The sequence below is a fragment of the Convolutriloba macropyga genome, chromosome 2 (assembly GCF_964194025.1).
Source record: "Convolutriloba macropyga chromosome 2, txConMacr16.3, whole genome shotgun sequence".
NCBI classification, from domain to species: domain Eukaryota; kingdom Metazoa; phylum Xenacoelomorpha; order Acoela; family Convolutidae; genus Convolutriloba; species Convolutriloba macropyga.
In genome coordinates this window covers 6,440,398-6,465,032 of record NC_134469.1, presented here as the reverse complement: position 1 = coordinate 6,465,032, position 24,635 = coordinate 6,440,398, and the positions used below count along the sequence as shown (strand labels likewise).

Genomic DNA, 24,635 nt, shown 5'->3' with positions numbered 1-24,635 from the left:
ACTTGAAAAGTTGCTAAAATTAAGTAACGGACTTTAATGAAACCTAATGCATCTTGGTTTCACACTGCTTGTTTCATTTTGAAAACTTAAAGTCATCGATGAATGTTTCAAGATTTTGTAAAATAGTTGCGCTTTTAGTTAAATTTTGAAAGAATTTTTTATTATTTGTACCCGTTGGTTCTCTAGATAAGTAAGGACTCTAAAAAACCTAAGGCCATTGTACCCTAGGATCGTTTGTAGGCATCCTCTTGTTGGGGCACTAATTTTGCTGAGCCGCTAAGAATTATTTTCCAACATGCTTATTTCATCCACCAAGCTTTATAAACATATTCCACGTCACTATGTGCAAAACAATTGTCACGCGATCTCGTACAAGTGACCAAAAAACCGATAGAACTAAAAAATTTAATATTAAAAACATTGATTATTTTTGTCAACTGAAGTCCCGATAAAGCATTTCAGCTGACGAAGGGTTCCATATTAGCAGGGTATACCCGTTTTTGCCTCCAGCTGACTCATGATAGAGGAAACAAAAATTGGGCTCATGGACAACAATTAAACTCAATTGTATTTGCGCCTCCACTGTTTAGACCTTCACTCATAAAAAACGCAACTCTAGTAGGGGTTCTTTATTGACTTATAGCATGGTTTTCTAAATTGTGGAAAAATTGCATATAAATAGACCCAATTATGTCAACTTTTCGTTCGAGCGTGTCAACTTTTCGTTTTCATGGATCGAGCAAAAGCCTTTTCTTAATTGTGCCTTTTCAAATTTTACGCTTATACGTTTCTAAAATTGTTTTTCCACCCCGTTGAGGATTCAGACAAACAGTAATCAGGACCAGCTAGGTAAGCTTAAAAAACAACCCTTCAATCGGAATTACTGATTAGCGGGACAGTTGAAAACAGTCTTAAGCGAAGATTGGTCACTTGACAAATTGATCTAAGAGGCCTAATGCAAGATCATTTATATCTGGGACACCAAGCTGGGATGCAAAATTTTGTTATGAGCCTCTGTAAATTCTGAACAAAAGAAATTACTATTAAAAGTTCACTCTGATATCTTAAATTAGGCCTGCAAAAAATTATAGGTTATGTGACTCAGCTTCGAGAACTTTTGGCGTTTATTGAGAACCGGAAAACGGTTCAAGAATATCCATCAGATTATCAAAGTGACTTCTGCAGAAGACCTTGACAAAGATGAATGGCATGTGTTAATACATTTTTTCGCGTATGCTTGTGTGTGTTTGTGTGCTTCTGCGTGTGTGCTGATGTTTGTGTGTAAGTGTGTGTGTGTGTGTGTGTGTGTGTGTGTATGTGTGTGAGGGTAATTTTGTGGTTGTGAGTGTGTGTGTGTGTGTGACTTTGTTTGTGTGTGTGTTTGTTTGTGTGTGTGTGCGTGTGTGCGTTTATATGTGAGAAAATATTCAATCAAATACACAAGAATGAGAAATTTTATTTAAATGCTGAAAAAGATTAAGTGAGTGCAGCTCTTTTTTAGCGTTAATTTTGTTTTCATGAGTAAAAAGAGTTTGAATTTTATTGGGGTTTTGAAGATATGTTCATACGTTTTTTTTAGTTTTCAGGGTCAGCAAAAAACTCAAAGATGAACGGCCGTTTTCATCAAAGGTGTGAATTTGTGTCCAAATTGCTAACGTGAACGCAGAAAAGGGCGTCTGATAAAATTTCAAGTTCTCCCGTTTTTGCTTCTAAACATCCTTTTGTATGAATTTTACATGATTCACGTTTTGTGTTTTGTTGCCGTTGTTTGCTCTGGTTGGGAAAATTTCGGTTTTTATACATAGGAAGTCGTCGGTATTGTCATTTTTGTTCGACATTAAACCTAAAAAAGATTTGTTATCATCGTTTTTAAAAGTAAAAGATTCAGTATAGTCATTTTTCATTTTAAGTGAGATTAGATATCTTGTAGAGAAGCTCCTGGATTTTTTAAACTCCAGATCTGAAAAGCAAATTAGTCCAGCAGACGGAACAATGAAAACGATCGGCACTGCGCGTTTAGACACGCAACCAAACGTCAAAAACTTCGCTAGCAAACTACAAGAAAGTATGTCAAAACTCAGTGAATGCGAATTAATCGACAGAATTCTCATCAATGTTCAATAATCATGTTACATTAACCAGGACACTTATTCTCATTCATTTATTCTTGTGAATGAGCTAAAAAAAGAATTTTAAACAAGTTTGCCTATTCTTTCAGAATTTTGTTCTACGAAGAATGTTTTTAAATTCCTGCAAAAAACAGTATCATAACGTTTGACTACATTGTATAGAGAAAAAACTAATTTTTCAATGGAAGAAATCAACCATTTTGTACGACTAAAACCAAACATACCGATGATCTCTTATGTTTAGGTACCCAACAAACAGAATGCTCAAAAACCGCACATACCGAATCTCTCTTGCGTCCTGAAACAACCATACCGAATCTTTCTTACGTTTGAAACCGAAGATACCGAAGATTTCTTATATGTTTTTTGTTGTTTTTGTTCGTCTTCTCAACTAGGGTGGTCTTGAAGACAGAAACTAATAAATAAACTACTAAATTTCAATAAAATTTCATTGATTGTCATTAGTTTTTTTGCCCATTTGTGGCCTTTTTGCTTTTAGGGTTCTCGAAAAAAATGCCTTTTGTTGTTCAATCGTATTGCTCATTATGGGCGCTAAACCTTTATTGCTAGCGCCTTAACGAGAAGAAATTTTGAGAAGAAGGGAAACTTAAGTTACTTCTCGGACGATGTGTCTCATTTGCTTTTATTTCTTCACGGTTCATTAAGTTCTTGAATTCAACGTTATGAGCGCCAAAATTGACACCAAAATTGGATTAATTTAAAAAATTTCTGTTTTTTTTCATCTTGAGGTTTTGTTATTATACCTCCACTCATAAAAAACGCAACTCTAGTAGGGGTTCTTTATTGACTTCTAGCATGGTTTTCTAAATTGTGGAAAAATGGCATATAAATAGACCCAATTATGTCAACTTTTCGTTCGAGCGTGTCAACTTTTCGTTTTCATGGATCGAGCAAAAGCCTTTTCTTAATTGTGCCTTTTGAAATTTTACGCTTATACGTTTCTAAAATTGTTTTTCCACCCCGTTGAGGATTCAGACAAACAGTAATCAGGACCAGCTAGGTAGGCTTAAAAAACAACCCTTCAATCGGAATTACTGATTAGCGGGACAGTTGAAAACAGTCTTAAGCGAAGATTGGTCACTTGACAAATTGATCTAAGAGGCCTAATGCAAGATCATTTATATCTGGGACACCAAGCTGGGATGCAAAATTTTGTTATGAGCCTCTGTAAATTCTGAACAAAACAAATGACTATTAAAAGTTCACTCTGATATCTTAAATTAGGCCTGCAAAAAATTATAGGTTATGTGACTCAGCTTCGAGAACTTTTGGCGTTTATTGAGAACCGGAAAACGGTTCAAGAATATCCATCAGATTATCAAAGTGACTTCTGCAGAAGACCTTGACAAAGATGAATGGCATGTGTTAATACATTTTTTCGCGTATGCTTGTGTGTGTTTGTGTGCTTCTGCGTGTGTGCTGATGTTTGTGTGTAAGTGTGTGTGTGTGTATGTGTGTGAGGGTAATTTTGTGGTTGTGAGTGTGTGTGTGTGTGTGTGACTTTGTTTGTATGTGTGTTTGTTTGTGTGTGTATGTGTGTGTTTGTGCGTGCGTGTGTGTGTGTGTGTGTGTGTGTGCGTTTATATGTGAGAAAATATTCAATCAAATACACAAGAATGGGAAATTTTATTTAAATGCTGAAAAAGATTAAGTGAGTGCAGCTCTTTTTTAGCGTTAATTTTGTTTTCATGAGTAAAAAGAGTTTGAATTTTATTGGGGTTTTGAAGATATGTTCATACGTTTTTTTTAGTTTTCAGGGTCAGCAAAAAACTCAAAGATGAACGGCCGTTTTCATCAAAGGTGTGAATTTGTGTCCAAATTGCTAACGTGAACGCAGAAAAGGGCGTCTGATAAAATTTCAAGTTCTCCCGTTTTTGCTTCTAAACATCCTTTTGTATGAATTTTACATGATTCACGTTTTGTGTTTTGTTGCCGTTGTTTGCTCTGGTTGGGAAAATTTCGGTTTTTATACATAGGAAGTCGTCGGTATTGTCATTTTTGTTCGACATTAAACCTAAAAAAGATTTGTTATCATCGTTTTTAAAAGTAAAAGATTCAGTATAGTCATTTTTCATTTTAAGTGAGATTAGATATCTTGTAGAGAAGCTCCTGGATTTTTTAAACTCCAGATCTGAAAAGCAAATTAGTCCAGCAGACGGAACAATGAAAACGATCGGCACTGCGCGTTTAGACACGCAACCAAACGTCAAAAACTTTGCTAGCAAACTACAAGAAAGTATGTCAAAACTCAGTGAATGCGAATTAATCGACAGAATTCTCATCAATGTTCAATAATCATGTTACATTAACCAAGACACTTATTCTCATTCATTTATTCTTGTGAATGAGCTAAAAAAGAATTTTAAACAAGTTTGCCTATTCTTTCAGAATTTTGTTCTACGAAGAATGTTTTTAAATTCCTGCAAAAAACAGTATCATAACGTTTGACTACATTGTATAGAGAAAAAACTAATTTTTCAATGGAAGAAATCGACCATTTTGTACGTCTAAAACCGAACATACCGATGATCTCTTATGTTTAGGTACCGAACAAACAGAATGCTCAAAAACCGCACATACCGAATCTCTCTTGCGTCCTGAAACAACCATACCGAATCTTTCTTACGTTTGAAACCGAAGATACCGAAGATTTCTTATATGTTTTTTGTTGTTTTTGTTCGTCTTCTCAACTAGGGCTGTCTTCAAGACAGAAACTAATAAATAAACTACTAAATTTCAATAAAATTTCATTGATTGTCATTAGTTTTTTTGCCCATTTGTGGCCTTTTTGCTTTTAGGGTTCTCGAAAAAAATGCCTTTTGTTGTTCAATCGTATTGCTCATTATGGGCGCTAAACCTTTATTGCTAGCGCCTTAACGAGAAGAAATTTTGAGAAGAAGGGAAACTTAAGTTACTTCTCGGACGATGTGTCTCATTTGCTTTTATTCCTTCACGGTTCATTAAGTTCTTGAATTCAACGTTATGAGCGCCAAGATTGACACCAAAATTGGATTAATTTAAAAAATTTCTGTTTTTTTTTCATCTTGAGGTTTTGTTATTATACCTCCACTCATAAAAAACGCAACTCTAGTAGGGGTTCTTTATTGACTTCTAGCATGGTTTTCTAAATTGTGGAAAAATGGCATATAAATAGACCCAATTATGTCAACTTTTCGTTCGAGCGTGGTCTTTTCATGGATCGAGCAAAAGCTTTTTCTTAATTGTGCCTTTTCAAATTTTACGCTTATACGTTTCTAAAATTGTTTTTCCACCCCGTTGAGGATTCAGACAAACAGTAATCAGGACCAGCTAGGTAAGCTTAAAAAACAACCCTTCAATCGGAATTACTGATTAGCGGGACAGTTGAAAACAGTCTTAAGCGAAGATTGGTCACTTGACAAATTGATCTAAGAGGCCTAATGCAAGATCATTTATATCTGGGACACCAAGCTGGGATGCAAAATTTTGTTATGAGCCTCTGTAAATTCTGAACAAAAGAAATTACTATTAAAAGTTCACTCTGATATCTTAATTTAGGCCTGCAAAAAATTATAGGTTATGTGACTCAGCTTCGAGAACTTTTGGCGTTTATTGAGAACCGGAAAACGGTTCAAGAATATCCATCAGATTATCAAAGTGACTTCTGCAGAAGACCTTGACAAAGATGAATGGCATGTGTTAATACATTTTTTCGCGTATGCTTGTGTGTGTTTGTGTGCTTCTGCGTGTGTGCTGATGTTTGTGTGTAAGTGTGTGTGTGTGTGTGTATGTGTGTGAGGGTAATTTTGTGGTTGTGAGTGTGTGTGTGTGTGTGTGTGTGTGTGTGTGACTTTGTTTGTATGTGTGTTTGTTTGTATGTGTATGTGTGTGTTTGTGCGTGCGAGTGACCATTTTGTACGACTAAAACCAAACATACCGATGATCTCTTATGTTTAGGTACCCAACAAACAGAATGCTCAAAAACCGCACATACCGAATCTCTCTTGCGTCCTGAAACAACCATACCGAATCTTTCTTACGTTTGAAACCGAAGATACCGAAGATTTCTTATATGTTTTTTGTTGTTTTTGTTCGTCTTCTCAACTAGGGTGGTCTTGAAGACAGAAACTAATAAATAAACTACTAAATTTCAATAAAATTTCATTGATTGTCATTAGTTTTTTTGCCCATTTGTGGCCTTTTTGCTTTTAGGGTTCTCGAAAAAAATGCCTTTTGTTGTTCAATCGTATTGCTCATTATGGGCGCTAAACCTTTATTGCTAGCGCCTTAACGAGAAGAAATTTTGAGAAGAAGGGAAACTTAAGTTACTTCTCGGACGATGTGTCTCATTTGCTTTTATTTCTTCACGGTTCATTAAGTTCTTGAATTCAACGTTATGAGCGCCAAAATTGACACCAAAATTGGATTAATTTAAAAAATTTCTGTTTTTTTTTCATCTTGAGGTTTTGTTATTATAAGATTTATGGTTGGGTGTTTTTGTTTTTATATTTATGAAATTTATATTTAGGAAACAGTTCCAATTTTTGCATGTAAAAATGTCTAAAAATTTCAAAACTTTCAAACCTCTCTCGACAATTTTGTCATATTTGTCAAAGTCTATCTCTCCCGTGTACTCGAGTGATTCCCTGTGATCTGCCGGTCTGTATGACATCTGGCTGTTCTGGCTATAGGAGGCCTGGCTCCCCGGAGAGTGGGATCTGGGCAGGAACTCTGTGTACATACTGCTCTGCTGGCTCGGACGGCGACCAGGTGCCAGACCTCAAAATGAAATAGAATTGAAGTCAATTTCTGGTGTCGTTTTACAAAAAACTTTTAAAGAGGTCTTTAAATATCGCCGATTTGAGATTCGGAAAGAGGAAAATTCTAAATATTTATGTGAAAAGTGAGCTAAAATGTGCTGCAAGCTGGAAACTTGCTCGGTTTTTAGGTTTACAGCTTATTTCGTACACTTAGCGTGTTTGCGCGACATTTAGCGTATTATGCGCTAAAAATGTGCTAATACCTCTAACCAGGTTTGTAAAATAAACAAGGAGGTTCGTTAATTTGCGTTCGCACATGATGTTCCGACCCGAGCTCATCTACATTTTTGACTTAATTGTCAACCAAATGAAGAGATAACAAAAACAGATGTTTAGAGTTTAAAAAATGTTACAAAACCTATCTACTAACTGAATTACTTAATGTCATGCCTCATTATGGCGCTCACGGGATCTGCCATTGAGAAGATTACGAAAAAGAACAACAAACAACAAAGTAAGCAACAACAAAAAAATTCACGGCAGAAACCAAATATCTAAATTTAAAAGCTCCTAGTAACAACGTCAAAAGGCAATCAGATCAAAACCCTAACTACACCAATTTAGTTTTTCCTAATTATACAGCAGATGTACGTTTTCTCTAAATGAGACTAGCTAAAAATTTAACAAAGAGAGGAAAAAATGAGGTAAAAATCAAAAATCAATCAACATTTTTTAAACAAATTTATTTCAAAAGTCTAAAAAATCTTTAGCTTATAGCAAAATAATTCTTGATATATTTACTAAAAGGTCATTATGATGCCAATGGGATCTGACTTTGATCAGACTAAGCTATAGGAACGCAGAGAATCTCAAAAATTACGAACAATTCGCAAAAACACAAATTATTGAAGCCATCAAAATCATTAGCTATTATCTGAATATTATGTACTTTTGTTTCAGTTTTTATTTACACTAATTCAGCCAAAATTATTCAGAAAGAATAATTAAGTTCATCTGGGCCACATTTGAAAATAATTTTGATCTGTTATTACCTGAATGTGCTAAAAGAAGAGAAAAAGAAACACAAATACACCACTCACGAATTTTTTATGAAAGCGCGTCTTGTCAAAGAAACAAAACATCAGTTACATCATAATTTCAGCAGACATTCAAATTTTCAAAATTCAAGGAAATGGATGGGACCTCTCAACACTGAGATTAAGTTACAAGTTGACGAAAAGAACAACAAAAACAGAAAAGTTTGAAAAATCTTTGAAAATGTATAATGACACAAATTTTAAGACTATTCGCTATAAACTGACTGTTTCGGGTAACAAAATTACTTTAATTGGCAATAACAAATTTATGAGACCGGTCAGCATCTTACGGCTACCTATAGAATAAAAAAAGGCAAAAATATAAGCAAATTCAAAAAAATTAAGCGAGAAAGTGTCAAAGCCATTAGAGAATGAACTTTTCAGCAAAAACTTTTCTACTTTCAATTAATTTTTCAACAGCAGGGGGATTGATTTTATTTTTACAAAAAGACATGAAAAACAGCAAATTTAAACAAAATTTTTTGAAAACCACGTAGTTCTTTAGAAAACCACTTGTATGAAAGCCATTAAAATCAATAGCTTTCAATGGAAGTGAAAAAACCGCTAAACTTTTCCTCTGTGGGAAGGCAATTATTTTTTCCATAGTTTATCCATAACTCAACACAATAAGTCGTATGGCAATGAAAATTTCAATACGACCACGAAATTTTTGAGAACACCCATGATATCAACGTCATAAAGTTCAATAGCTTTCAAAGGAAACCATTAATTACGGTATTTCATGCTTAGATGTGACGCCAAAGATGGTTATCATTCAAAAGTTATCAATAACACCTTACAACATGTCATTGACTATGAAAACAACAAAAAACAGGTCATATTCAAAATTTGATTGAAAAAGTGCAAGAGGAAATTGTCGAAGCCATTTAAACAATAAATTTTTCTCTAAAAACTTTTCCTACCATCCAATGAACGTCTTCTCTAAGCTAAGGGGAACTATCATTATTAGGATAAATTTATAAGAATAGAAGAAAAAACCGCTAACTAGATATTTTATTTTTTGGAATAGAAAGAAAAGGGGTTTTGTCTTAACTATGAATGACTTACTATTCGGGAAAATAGGTCGAAGACTGATTAATATTAAAAAAAAACATTTCAAAAAATATTTACAAAGACTTAACAGCCATTAAATTCAATGGCTTTCAACAGAAGTCAATAAAGACGCTCAGATGTGCAACGATGTGAGCACAAAAATATTTTTCCTGCAGAGGTCATTAATAAGACATCACAATATGTCTTATGATTATGAAAAAAAAACAACAAGTACAGGTTAAATCAAAATTCTCGTAGAAAAGTGCGAGAACAAAGTGTCGAAGCCATTTAAACCATAGATTTTTTCTCTGAAAACTTTGGCTACGATCCATTGAAATTATTTTCTAAGCCAATGGGAGCCATTAATTTTAGGATAATGGAATAAGATTTCAAAAGGAACCAATAATACGAAATGTCCAAAAAATTTTTAAAATTGAAATCTTATGGCATTGAAGTCAAATAACCAATAGCTTGTAGATAAAACCGCCAACTAGATAACTTTTTGTTGCTGTAGAAACAAAAATGGTGGTTCTTTATTTACTGAAATTGACTTACAGGTCACCAAAAAAGCTTCAACATTGATTTAAGTTAAAAAAAAATTAAAATTTTTTAAAAGACTTAACAACCTTTAAATTCAAAAGCTTTCAATGGAAGTCAATAAAAACGCTCATTGATGCCTCGATGTGAGAACAATACTGCATAGGTAATCATTAAGACATGACATTATGTATTATGACTACGAAAAAAACAAATACAGGCAAAAATTAAAAAGTCTGTAGAAAAGTGCGAGAAGAAAGTGTTGAAGCCATTTAAACCATAAGTTTTTTTTTCTGAAAATTTTATCCAAGATCCATGGAACATCTTCGCTGGAACAATGGGAGCCATCAATATTAGGACAAACTGATAAGATTTCAAAAGGAACCAATAATACGAATTGGCCAAAGTTTCAAAAAAATCTGAAATCTTGTGACATTGAAGTCATATAACTAATAGTCAGAAAATGAAACCACTTACGGGAGTATTTTGGTTGCATTAGGAAGTAGGTTGTTCCTGTTTTTACTGAGACTGACTTACAGTTCACAAAAAAACGTTTATGATTTGTTAATATTAAAAAAATTTCGAAAAATTACTTTCAAAGTCTTAAAAGTCATTAGCTGTTCACTCAAAGCACTAGGTAGGTTCACCTAATGCTCATTTCAAAATCTATTGCGCTTTTAGTAAACGAAATTATGCCATAGGATTCCAAAAATTTAGTAACACCTCAAAAAGTAAAAAAAAATTTATTTAAAATTACGGAACCTGAGGTACGAGTAAAAAAAAACATGAGCGATTCCTTGGAAACGAATTATTTGTTCGATGGGCTTCATTTGATTTGAAATGAGGTTTGTCAATAATTGAACCTCGATATGAAAAATGAGTAGTCTCTAGGTGACTTTAAAAAACAAAAAAATGCAAAATTTTCTAAAACAAGAGCTCTCAAATCGAATTCGATTTTTTATAGTAAATTTCCCTATGAGACCAGAACTTGTCTTTTTATTAACTTTCATCTATTAGGAACGGAATATTGATTTATTTTGTGGCATAAAATGTTTTTACAAAAAAATGTTCAGTCAATTAGCTCTTAAGTAATGGATAAGTGACTCTGCTTGAAGTCACTGAGAACTTCTGGCGTTTATCGAGAACCGCCAAGTGGTTCGAGATATTAAGTCAGAATTTCGAAGTGAATTCTGCAGAGTCACTTAACCAAGCTTAAAACACGAACCGCGCACGTTTTAAAATGACGAAAGTCAACGAAATTGAACTTCTGGTTAAATAGCAGCTTCTGGCATTTTGACTTCTGGCACTGCAGACTTTCGGCTTTTTAAAATGTGCATGTGAGTGCTTTAAGACATATTGAAACAACGGCAATAAAAACAATTTTATAAGATAAAAATTAAGATGAAAAGCCAGACTCAAGAAAATAATAATCCAGTACTGGTTTACGATATCTCAAGCTTATGCCCCGACTATGCTTATATTAAACTGAAATATTAAATAATATATCGTTAAAGCACAAAATAAATTCATCTTCAAAGGCAATCAGATTCCTTTTTGATTTTGTTGGTGGCTTTCCGGATATGGTCTTTTATAATGATATATCTAATGCTATAAGCTAATTAATCTAAATAATCGAAAAATTTTCAATAATCTTATATCTAATGATGTGTCTTATAATTAATGATATGTCCTAATAATTTTATAATATTTATTTATAATGATTTTTTGAAACATAAATAAATGAACACCTCTTTTCAGACCTTCAGTATGGACATTATTAGAAATATAAAAACAAACTAAAGTAATTACAGTTTTCACAGCTTTCAGCATACTAGAACTCCCCAGGTTTAGACCACGACTGATGAAAAGACAATGCTTGACAAAAATGTGCTATGAAAAGTCTATACTCGACTCATTTGAGCTATTTGAAAAGACTTTAGCTGGACTTTAAGACATGCTGGTCTTTAGCTCTACTCAGATTTTTCACAAAAGAATTTAGCTCGGCCCAATGTTGCAAAAAAGACTTTACAACTTTTCTAAAGAGCTTTCTAACGATTAAGACTATACTGCTTACTATTGACGTCATCTCGACCACTGAATTCAAAATCACCACTCGACTCTATCATAGTTCCATCTTGTAACACAATCTTAATCTTCCCAATGCTCTCCTTCCAGAAACTGGTTGTCACTTTGAGACTGGTCGAGTTCAAGTGTTCCAGGGTCGCTGTAACATCCAGACCACAAATGTGGATACTTTTGATATCGTTCTTGGACTTGCCCAGACCTCTGCCCCTGATGTGGACTTTTGTTCTGGAGGCGGTAGGGCTCATAGTAGGCAAGAATGTGAGGATGGCTGGTTCATTGCTGTCTGAGTCGTTGATGACTGCAGCTGCTGCAGTGGAACTGTTGCCAGTGTTCAGAAGAGCCACGTCTTTCATGTTACTCATGGCCTACACACTCAAGGCATGGTTCCCAATTTACAGAGTAAATTTTGAGATCTTTTCTTTCTGTGTATTTCTGTTCATTAATCAGTGAAAAGCAAATTAAAAACGTGACTAACATTCTAAGTATCTGCAATTAACTGCAAAATGTCAAGAAATTGAGTCATTTTGGGTTACTTATGAGTTTTAATACAAGAAAATCAGGTAAGTACGATTTTAATAACTGATCCGGCCATCGATTTTTTAAGGTCTTCAATAAAATCAACTAAAAAATTGGCTGATCAACAGCACACGCATTTTTTTGATAAAGATGGCTGCGTTTAAGTATAGAGTTTTAATAACTTCAAATTAGCATTTTAAAAATAAGATTTTTGTCAACGATCACCGGAACTGCCACTTAATAATTGCAAAGACATTCAGATGTGTTTAACAGTATCTAAAAAAGACAATAAGTATCTAAAAAAGTATCTAAAAGTATCTCAAATATATATCTAAAAAAGCATTGCACGAAAATTTTTGAACTGAAAAAATTGATGTGGTTGCAGAGCAGTACAGATACAAAATTGATGGTGACCCCCCTGACAATTTATACTTTTTCTAACAAAATTTCGAATGCTAAAAAGATTAATTTTATCAAAACTCTGACAACTTTTCTTGATTATCTAGACATTTTTATCCTGATATAAAATTTATGACGGAATTCACCAATGTTAAAAATAAAACTTACAGCAATTCAACTGAAAATTAAATGGAGATAACTTTCAAAAAATTTCAATTCTTTTAAGTCCTTTAGATCGTTCTAGTTTTTTGTTTTTTTTTCTAAAGGATTTGTTGTTTGGTTCAATTTTCATTGGTCTGTGCTGAATCAAAATTGGAACCGGTTCTAAAACGTAATGGTTAGAGTAGAAATTCAGAGAAATCAGTTTTGTATTGTCTTGCTGAGCTTTTTAGTTTCTTTTGAAATACATTGTTTTCTATGTTTTTCAATAATGCATCTATTTAATTCATTTTGCATAAAAAATTCAAAAATCTTTTAAAAAATTAGTAGGGTTTGGTTTTTGTCAGATCTCCAGAGAACTGAAGAAAAAAAGATGACTCTTTTTTAATCACTTTTAAACTGGTTATTTTTGTTCAATTAGATTAATTTTGGTTGACCTGTTTATAGATTTAAAGTGAATAGAGCATTTGAGGGAATTCAGTGTAAACGATACTTTCAAAAATAAGCCCCATTTTTGCATCTTCTCTAGACTAATTTCTTTGGGTGGTCTTTTAAAACCAAATAGCTCATATTGGTCAATTCTGCTCTTTTGAATCGTATCAAACCTTTTAGGATTTCATTGGAATAAAATCTTTGATGTTTTTTTCCCATTTTTAGAACAAATCTTTGTAAGAATTTGCACTTTCTTGTTTTGGTGCGTTGTTTGATTTAATTTTATCAAAATTTTGTCTGACTATGGAAAAAGTTTATATAGGTTGATTTCAAAAATTTTGGACACAAACAATGACTTAGACAAAAGTAAGGATTGAAAAATATGACAGCTCCCCTAAAACTTTGTATAAAAATTTCGTTTTATGCTTTTTTTGCTCCACTCGTCTTTGCTCCACATGTTGTTTTTCAGTTATCCTAAACCCTAGAGCAATTTTAAGAGATGTTTTTATTTTTTGTTCAGACTTGAAGTCAGAAACACGACTATGATGATATATCTTCTCATTTTTTCTTTTTTTCCAAATCAGGTGTTTGAATTTATTTTTCTATCAAATTCCTAAAATATCTAAAGTTTGCTATTCATCAAGAACAAAATATCAAGAATTTGAAAACAAAAAATTCTTTTTTTTTTGTTTCTAAACAGAGGAAAAATTTGGTATCTTGAGACGCAAAAAAAAATTTTTTTACAAGAACTCTGTAATTCTTCCAATCTCGAAGGCTTTTCCAGACCATGTGATTCGAGCCCACCGTGCGCAGGTGTGCGTTCGAAGAGGGTCTGATCAAACCGCACTTCGGTCTGGGCATATTGACCCGATGAGTACAGACGTTTTTGGCGCAATTCAGTCCATAACTTTCTAAAAAATGAACTGAGCTCAATCTCAGTATGAAAGGTGCAATATACGCAGAAATTTTATCTGTGCGCGACGACCCTCATAGGTCCTGTTTCATAAAAAATAAATGGCTTCACGATAGTTTCTAAAGAACGGAAGCCTGCCTTGAAGTATCCATTGATAAACTTGTCCCGTTTTGGCCCGCTAGGGGGTAACTTGAACGGCTCCTGTTTGCTCACGTATGTCTCCAGTTGTATCATTCCCTCTTTTGCATCTCGGAAGGAAGGAGCGAGGGCCCTTTTTGGTTTCGAGTTCAGAGGAAGGGTGAATGTCTGCCCCCTCTCTTCTGGAATCTCCCACGCTGGGATGTTGATTCTTCCCAGTTTTGTTCGGTCACGAAACACCTGTGCTCAATCAGTTGGAGTTTTAGAACCCAAAATCATACCCCCGTTTTGATCAAATCCTTTCACCCCTACATCATTTATACCCGCCCGGTTCGAGGTTTGGCGGTGAATTTTTAACAAATGCGTTGAAATGGGGTGAATTACTTTTTTCACCGCATTTCTTGCAAAAAATTCACCCAAAAACCTCGACCCGGGCGTCATATGGTTTTAATCCTAAAACGTTTTCCCAAATCTTAGGCATCTCTAGCTTAGAAAATTACTGGTACCAACTATATAGAGAAATTAAGTCGGGGGTTAAAATGGCTGAGGAGTGATTTAATTGAAGTTAAATGATAGGGGATGAAACTAATAGGTGCGAAAGGGGGGGCACGGATTTGACCCTGAATTTTTCAAAAGTCCTGGGTGGTTTTCCTCAAAATATTTTTTGCCGAGCCCTGGGAAATTATGCCCCATCATGGTTTAACTACGGCAATGGGGGGGGGGGGGTTGCTATAGTGGGTGCGAAATACCCGCAAGACCCGTATTCCAACATTTGTCGGACATTGTAACTGAGATAGACCTTGATAGTGAGGTAGTCTTTCTCCGTCTTGACAGGGAACTCCTCGAAACAGTCCCATTTCGGGTTGCCAGACTTGCTCTGGACTTCTGGTGTCTGGAGGTAGCTCTTAGTTGTGGACTTGTTGATGCGGAACTTGCTTGTACCATCGTGGATGTAGAACACACAGAAGAACATGTTCTTCTGGGATCTATCAGTCTCTGCAGACGTGGAAAAGGTGCTTCCATTTCCCTCAGTCAATTATTATTATTTATTTTGCTGCAGCAATAATATTATTGTTAATTTGGGATCTATTCTGTTTCGGCCCCCAGTGTTTTTTACGCCCCCAGTTACAAATTTTATGTTGTTATATAGCACGTTACTATGTAAGAAAATAGCACGTGTGCCTGGGGGTCATAAAAGATTTATGCTCACTAAGCTGGGGGGGGGGACAGAATAGATTCTGGTTTTTCGCTAAGTTAGCCCTCTAGGCGACTTTAATTCTTCTTAAAGACCTTCTGCCCTAACTAATTAATAAAGAAAAAGGGACACAATCCTTTACTTAGAAAAAGTTAACTTACACCAGCTAACTTCTAGTACTTATGCCTACTGAGAAAATGCCTCAGTAGGGGGGGGGAGGGAGGGGAGGGGCGAAACAGAATAGATCCGTTAAATTAATGTAGGCAGACTCAAAGGACCAATAAGACATAAAAGTCCCAAGAGACGGGAGAGTCCCGAAAACAATACTAGAACTCATTTACTTTACAGCGTGCTACTATTGCGTCTCACCCTGTTTAGAAGTCAAAAACTGTTAAAATCTAAGACCCCCCAAAGAATGAAAGCAGTGAAAGCAGTATTGTGGTGGGTAATGGGATAGACCCCTAATATCAAGAGAATTGATCAAAACCCACGTTTTCATTTTTAGCTTCAACCCCACCCCCACCACATAACACCCACAGCATATGTTGTGGTCACCATATTCAAAATATAGCATGCATTATGAGCTGAAACAGTACCTTTCACAGTACCTTTCGTGTGGGATCTTTCACAACCCCTTCCATTATGCCTTGCGCTCATATAATATGTCATAACTTAGTCAGAAAGTACGCATCTTCATCTCTTGCAATTCTGAAGAACCTCCAATAAATCAAAATTCTGCGTCGTTTTTTAAATAGCATTTCAAAGTTTTGGGAGAAGTGACTGAATATTATCATCAAATCTTATGGAAGAAGGCCACCACTAAATTAAGCTGGCTATTTTGTTCGATCAAATAATCTTAGTGGGCATATAACTTTCACAGCCCCAGGCGAACGTTCTATTTTTTACAAAGTAACGTGCTATGTAAATATTCAAAAATTGTAATTGGGCGGCTAAACAGAATAAATCCATATCTTTTCATAAATCTGTTTTTTTAAATAAAAAATCTCGAGAAATTTGTTTGTTACTCTTTGCTTCTGTACATACTGAAGCAACAACCCTAGTCGAGCTTACACGCCCATCTTAAGAGATCTTGTAAGAATCTTGCAAGACTCTTACAAGATCTTACAAGATAGGCATTAAATGCAAGACTCCTACAAGATAGGCATGTAATTTTGTAAGAGTCTTACAAGATAGGCGATTTCTCTTGCAAGAATCTTACAAGATAGGCGTTTACAATGGAGCAGGACTATACAGCATTACACCAAGCGCAACAATCAATTTTAAACAGCAGCAAAAAATATGCCACAAAATTGGACTAAGAACCATTTACATTTTTTGGCATATTTTTTGCTGCTGTTTAAAATTGATTGTTGCGCTTGGTGTAATGCTGTATAGTCCTGCTCCATTGTAAACACCTATCTTGTAAGATTCTTGCAAGAGAAATCGCCTATCCTGTAAGACTCTTACAAGATTACGTGCCTATCTTGTAAGAGTCTTGCATTTAATGCCTATCTTGTAAGATCTTGTAAGAGTCTTGCAAGATTCTTACAAAATCTCACAAGATAGGCGTGTAAGCTCGACTAGGATTGTTGCTTCAGTATGTACAGAAGCAAAGAGTAACAAAAAAATTTCTCGAGATTTTTTATTAAAAAAACAGATTTATGAAAAGATATGGATTTATTCTGTTTAGAATATCCCAATTACAATTTTTGAATTTTTATATAGCACGTTACTTTGTAAAAAATAGAACGTGCGCCTGGGGCTGTGAAAGCTATATGGCCACTAAGATTATTTGATTGAACAAACTAGCGAGCTTAATATTAGTGGTGGCCTTCTTCCATAAGATGTGATGAAAATATGGATCTTTTCCGTTTGTGCCCCCCAGTACGTTATGCTCCCCCCAGTGACAGAGCACGTGTCATTACATAGTAAATCATTATGTAAAAATATTGCACGTGCGTCTGGGGGTTGCAAATAATATGCACCCACTAAGCTGGGGGGGCACAAACGGAAAAGATCCGAAAATATTCATTCAGTTCGCCCAAAATTTTGAAACACTATTTTAAAAACGACGCAGATTTTTCATTCATTAGAGGTTCTTCAGAACTGCAATAGGTGTGCGTACTTTCTGACTACGCTATGATATATTATATGACCACAAGGCAGAATGGATGGGGCTTTATCTGACCACTAAGCTGTGGGGGGGGGAGGGCTATAAGGGGAGAGACCCAATTTTTTGACCCATCAATTGAACATGCTCGACCGATAGGTTTCTGCTCAACGCATGAAAAAATTGTTTCTCGACTATAAGTAGCAATCTCGACTAGGATATTTTCTTTCTGTGCTCCCCCCCCCCCCCACCACCACCAGCATATTATTTGCACCCCCAGACGCACGTGCCATATTTTCACATAAAAATTACTATGTCATGACACGTGCTCTGTAACGGGGGGTGCATAACGTACTGGGGGGGGGGGGCACAAACGGAAAAGATCCAAAGCTTTTTCCACAACTTTGAGTAGCAATCTCGACTACGTAATTTTGTTAAGAAAGGCCTCTTCTACTAGACTTTTTGTGTCCTTTGATAAGTTGAGTCCTAACAACTGGGTACCCGTCAGCACCTTCAGCTCCTCTTATATCCTGCGCGACCATAGCAAATTACTGAATCACTAGCAAATGATTTTTCGAGGGAAGCAGATGCCTAAGTTCTGCCCGCTGATGAGTCGGACATAAACTTCAGTGGGTTTGTATTTGGGTGGGTTGAGTTCCAGGTTCGTGCTGGCACGGGAACCATTGTCGAAGGAATTCTTGGGGGCTTTCAACTTCTTGGGCATTTTAAGCCATCAAAACAGTTAACCTGTCGCGTAAAGATTGGGTAAATATGTTCAGATCATAATGATGAATGAATAGCTATAGTTGAAAACAGAAGTTATCCGTCGTGCAAGATCTCACAATATTTTGCTTTTGCATAACTGAAATATTCTTGGAAAAAACATTAAAAAATGCCGTGTCTTCACGAAATCATAGCGCCTTTATGGTATAGGTACTGTAGGGGGGTATATTTTATGAAGCTTACCGACTATACCCTCCCCGCACGTCACGAAACTTTAGCCCTAATCATCGTGTATTGGGGGGGGGGGGGGGGTGATGGCTATAATTTTATAATTTACATGACCAAATGACCAAGCTCTGGGGATATAATGGGAATCGCCCAAATTTTTTGGGAAAAAGCATAATTTCGGTATTTGGGGCCGGAGGTTCCACTCCAACAAAGTAAGGGTTTTGGGTCTATTCTGTTTCACCTCCCCTCCACCCCCCCAAAGCCTCCAGATTAGTGGGCATATAACTTTTGCGCCCCAGGCGCACGTGCTATTTTTACATAGTAACGTGCTATACATAACAACATAAAAATTGCGACAGAGGGGACATGAAAAATTGGGGTGGGGGGGGGGGGGTCAGATCGGGTGTTTTCAATGAAAGAGTCGAAAAAGGTTTATCATGTAAAACAACAAACGTTTTGAAAAAAGTTTTTGAGATCTTGCAACCAATTAGCATTTGTTTTCGACCGAGGTATCACCGCAATAACTGCATCAAAATTGATAACACTCACAATTTTATAATAAGCTCAATTAATAATAACTGTTTTGAAGTCAGTTATGTCATTTTGTGAATGAATACTCTGAATTTAGATTACACTATAAACTGTTGGCATTTTTAGTCACATTAGGTACATACGCACGTGCTTAGTTCCAACTATAATTTAAATGAGAAATGACCGCCAAATTATACTAATTTGGGAAAAATGACATAAATTTTTAAGTTTTTCACCATGGTAGCGCCCCAGTTTAGTGGAGATATCTTAATCTGGATTCAGCTATTACCGTAATTATACCCAGGTTTAGGCCGCCACTTATGAGGAGCCATGCTCGACGGGGATTTTTTTCCCAAAATAGCACCTCTCCCCACGAAATTACGAAATTATAGACCCCCATTATGGTATGTTTACCATGATTGGGGTGGCTATAGGTTATCTGACCACTACTAAGGTGGGGGCATAATGGAGAAAGCCCCTCGACTCAAATAGTCCATCAAAAGACTGTAACTCTGCTTCAGCGCACAGCTGGACTTGAGGGGTCTTTCCCATTATAGCCCCCCATCAAATTATAGCCCACCCCCATTATGGTATAATTACCATGTTTGGGGGGGGGGGCTATAGGTTATCTGACCACTAAGCGGGGGGGGGGGGGGCTATAATGGGAAAAACCCGACTTGAGCTCGTTGCTGTACACAAAAATTCGGTGCGGGACCTCAGTTAGACCCATAATTTTGCTGTTCGACTTTACCTCGACTCAACTTTGATGCTCTTTATAGCGGGGCCCAAGTTTGATGCTCGGAAGAGTGTGATATATTTATGTGTGCATATTTTAACGGGGGCTGGCATTTGAAAAAGACCAATTTATAATAACATTATTTGGTTCATTGGGTTTTTTAATTATTGTAGCGCCTTCCCCCAGTTTGCCAAAATTTTTAAAATCCTTCCTCGCGACAAAAATTGTTATATGCTAACTAAGCTTGGGGGGGGGGGGGGGGAAGAGGGGCGAAACCGAATAGATCCATAAACTTGATCGAGGTTTCCTCAATCTAAGAAATGCTCTTCTTTTGTTTCAACTTTGTTGCTGTCATCTACGTTTGCTGGCTGGAATAGAAGTTTTTATCGGATAAAAGAAATTGATTGCGATGAAGGACTGATATGAGAAGAAAAAAGTCGCGACAAAAAATAAGTTATTGCAAACTCAAAAACCTAAAATACGTATTTTTCTATGGTAGGTATTTGGCAGTTATTTCGGCATAATTTTCCAAACGTTTTCGGTAGTTATTTCGGAATAATTTCCCCAAATTTTTTGGCAGTTATTTCGGAAAATTTTTCCGAACTTTTTTGGTAGTTATTTCTGCAGATTTTTCCAAACTTTTCCGGTAGTTATTTCGGAAATAATTTTCCTAACTTGCCGAGAACTGATATCGAGCATTTTTTAAAGAATATCTGATATCAAGTATTTTCTGTATATGTACTGAAGAGGTAAAAAAACTTGATTTAGTCTCAGGCATAATCTATTTAACTTAATACTGATTTTCGACTAAGCAATACAGCGAACAATTTTTCGTTCTGTGATATATCGAGAAGTGGCGAACTTAGCAACTTAAAATAAAACTTCGATATATAAAGAAAACATTTTATCTGATGTTTGGTGAAGGGAAATTGAATAATGGCTTATAATTTTAACCAAATCGTCGATTCAAATTTGTTCATACCACAAGTTTATCAGTGTACATAAACCATAAATTTGTGTGATAGATTTGGCATTCACACCACCTGATATGATCAGAAACCAACTCTCCGACCCTCCCAGTAGATAGAAATCACATCAGGTAGGGAGAGCAATGTGTTAAGTGCAAAAACTGCACCAGTACTTGCCATATACAGCAAGGTGGAAAACTTGTTTACAACTAAGTTGTAAATTAACCCACATCCATTTATCTATATCTAGACGGATCTGTAAATTTTCATACTGATACGGACTATAAATACCTGTGAAATTTTGTACATTTAGGCCATTTTGATTTCAATTGGTAAAATAATAAAGTTCTTGTTACTCGTGCTCGAGACCACGACAATGGTGTCCAGACCACCAAACGACCCAAAAACCTTGGATCTGCAGAATTCTGAATCCTGTACTGCATGGATCATGTCTTTTGTGGAAAAATTTTGCGCAGAGAAGAAAGAAGATAATGTCAACACCGACGGTACGATCGTGGATCTACAGGTAAAAAACCTCTTTCTTAAAATATGTGGCCAGGACTCACTTCTTAAACTTAGGAGCCTTATGAGCCCTAAAAAATTGTTAGATACTCCTTTTAAAGAGATCACACAAGCTATTCAAAACTATACTTCCTCTAAAGAAAGAGTAGAAACGGCAGAAAGGGCTAAATTTCTGTCCAATGTCCAAGGCGTTGTAGAATCTGACTACTATTTTGTAGCGCGCCTCAGAGAAGAAGCACGTTATTGTGACTTCGAAAAACTTAAAAAAGTAACCAACCCTGAGGAAGTGTTGGTAAAATTTAGACTTTTCTCAGGCCTGAGAGACCCTGAGGCCAAATGAAGACTATAAGATGGCACTAAAACTAAGCCAACGATGTCTCTGTCTGAAATGACAGAAAGCTTACAGTTCAGAAGTCAAGTATTGGCTTTTGCCAGTTCCTCAACAGATAATAGACCATTTGTAATACAAAAAGAAGTGGGAAACAACTTCAAAAAGTCCTTCAGAAAACCTAGTGAAAAATTCACTTGCATTAAAGGCAATGATATTTTGTGTAATAGATGTGGAGGTAAGCCACACAGTAGCAAGCCATGTCTGGCCTCGAACAGGAAATGTAACACCTGTGAAAAGGTGGGGCACTTTTCAAAAATGTGCAGAAGTAAAACCAGGCCTTAGTCTGGTAAGTCTGACCACCACAACAATTTCTGCGAGGAAGAGGGTAAGTTGTCTGGTCAAATATCATAAGAAATGGAGATGGGATTGTACTTTACACGGGAAAACGTGTTTAACATGTCCTTGACATTGGACTACCTTACAGTAAAAGACCATAAATTAAAATTGCAAGTTGATACTGGTGCTGATAGCACCGTGATATCTTCTTTAGTTTGGACTGAGCTTGGTAAACCTCAGTTAAATGGGAAAGTCAGACGTCGTGAGGCCTATGACGGTCATCAACTGAAGCTTCTGGGATCACTAACATGTGATGTTGAGTGGAACGGAAGCACGTATAGACAACAACTAGCATTTGTGCAATCCGACAAAAAATTTGGGCTACTTTGGAGACACATACTACCCCAAGAAGGCAGTGAGTGATGAAAGACTACCTGCAGTCAAAGGATACAAAGCGCATGTGAAACTCATACAGGGATCACAGCCAATGTTCTGCCAAGCCAGAAAGATACCTCTACCTCTTTAAGAAAGGGTCAAAGAGAAGCTCCAGACAATGGTACCACAGGGCATCCTGGAGCCAGTACAACATGATGATGTCACAAATGCATCACCCGTAGTGTGGCAGCGGAAAAAATGGAGCTCTGAGACTACGCGTGGACCTGAAAGTTCACATCAATTGCAAAGTTGTGGACGAGGACTATCCAATCCCAGACAAGGATACCATTTTCCATAATCTACATGGGGCCTCTTAGTTTGGAAAAATTGACTTATCAGACGCTTGCTATCAAATTGGGCTCGACGGACATGCAAAAGAAATATGCTCAATCAACACATCGCAAGGATTGTTGAAGTTGAGCAGGCTTCCTCAGGGCCTAAAGAACTCTTCATCAATCTTCCAGAATTGCATTGAGTCAACTCTCAAAGGAATCAAGGGTTTGGTCATCTTCCAAGACGACGTCCTGGTATATGGAACAACAAAGGATCAATACAAGAAACGGCTACGAGTTGGCTACGTCATGAGATGGCTATGTGAAAATAAATTTCACCATCAATGAGAAGAAATCCAACTCAAAACCAGTTTCAAGCGTAAGTTTTCTTGGTTACTCTGTTTCCAAAGAAAGAATAGCACCCGATCCTAAACATGTTGAGAAAATCAAAAATGCAAAGCCGCCATCAAATATGAAGCAACTCGAGTCCTTTGTCAGCTTAGCAAATTTTTATGGTCGAATGATACCGGATTTTGCAACAAAAATGCTACCTCTAAATGAATTTCGGAAAGAAGAATTCAGATGGGAAAAAGAAGAACCAAATTCTTTTGAAAATATTAAAAACGAGTTATGTGCTAACCTGTACAGCCTTGCAGCTTGACGAAGGAAGCAACCTTGACAACAGATGCCTCAGAGAAAGCTATAGGCGGGTTACTCTCGCATGCAGGACATCCTGTGATCTACGTCTCAAGGAAGTTGTCACAAGCCGAAAAAAATTACTCCAATTTTGAGCGAGAGGCGCTTGCAATCGTCTTTCTGGTCAAAAGATTGAAACAATTCCTACTCGGAGGAAAGTTAACTCTACATAGTGACCACAAACCTCTCAAATATCTCTTCGCCACAGACGAAGAAATTTCGAAAAAAGCATCAGCAAGAATTACGAGATGGGCGATAGCGCTGATGGGACATGACTTCGAATTGAAATATACACCCGGAGAACAGATCCCCCACGCTGATTCTTTGAGCAGACTGGAATTTGACGGCGACGATATCAGTGATCGAGTCCGCTTTGCTCTTGACAATATCTACTTCGTCCAATCCGACCTGGTGACCCAGTCAGACATCAAAACTGAGCTGGGATTGAATCGACTCTTTCAAGTTGTCATCAAACTAATAAAAAGCGGCATCTGGAAACAGTGCTCAGAAGCAGAGAAAGGATTTGAACAACAGAAAGACGCCTTGACCAATCACATTGGAATCATCTTACGAGGAGTTCTGCCTTTCATTCCACCCGTACTAAGACCCATGATAATGGCCAAAGGTCATGAGATTCACGCAGGCAAAAATGCAACAAAAACAGCAGTTCGAATGATGGCTTGGTAGCCCGGCATCAGTCAAGATGTTTTTCGATATGTTAGTAAGTGTAGGGAATGCCAAGAAAACAGGCCTAGCCTTGGGAAAACAGTATGTACTTTGCCGGAAGCTGAAGTTTGGGAAAGACTCCACATAGACTGGGGCTACGTTAAGGATCAAGGTAATATCTTAGTGATAGTAGACGCGGGATCAGGTTAGATAGAAGCCTTCCCTGCGGAAAATAGAACCTCACAAACAGTGAAGGTGCACTTGAGTAAAGTCTTTTCAAGATTTGGGATACCAAGAATATTACTATCAGACAATAGTCTTGAGTTTGTGAGCAGTGACCTAAAGCAATGGTGTGAATCATTGGGGAATAAAAAGATGGAATCTCCCATCTACCATCCAAGAGCAAATGGGATTGCTGATCGAGAGGTCCAAACAGTGAAACGGGCTATTCAAGCCTGGAGTCCAAATCTGAATGTGTCATTTGGCGCTTTCCTACAGCGGGCTTTGATGACACAGTGGAACACTTCCATGACGCGGGGCAAAACTCCTGTAGAACTGCTACTGGGACGCAAAGTAAGACTTTCGGCAGTCACTGATTTTGATCTGTGTGATCGAGTCCTCTTCAAACCGACGAACAGTTCACCAACGGTTCCAGCTACTTTCATTAT

General features: G+C 36.6%; 1 protein-coding gene across 5 annotated transcripts in view; it reads right to left on the bottom strand.

The window, feature by feature from the left end:
- LOC142335093 (uncharacterized) overlaps positions 1-19,172 on the bottom strand; it is a 34,007-nt gene extending 14,835 nt beyond the window's left edge. For 2 of the 5 annotated variants that reach the window (XM_075383437.1, XM_075383436.1), the window contains exons 1-5: positions 16,022-16,085; positions 15,018-15,214; positions 14,219-14,458; positions 11,651-12,026; positions 6,714-6,908 (exon numbers count right to left, since the gene is read on the bottom strand). In XM_075383437.1, the coding sequence (XP_075239552.1) occupies positions 6,714-6,908; positions 11,651-12,026; positions 14,219-14,458; positions 15,018-15,214; positions 16,022-16,082 (1,069 nt within the window). In that variant the 5' untranslated portion in view covers positions 16,083-16,085. Of the gene's footprint in view, positions 1-6,713; positions 6,909-11,650; positions 12,027-14,218; positions 14,459-15,017; positions 15,215-16,021; positions 16,086-18,034; positions 18,324-18,958 lie in introns of those variants that run through there. The other 3 variants (XM_075383438.1, XM_075383439.1, XM_075383441.1) reach the window with 3 other exon arrangements.
- Positions 19,173-24,635: the final 5,463 nt, after the last annotated feature.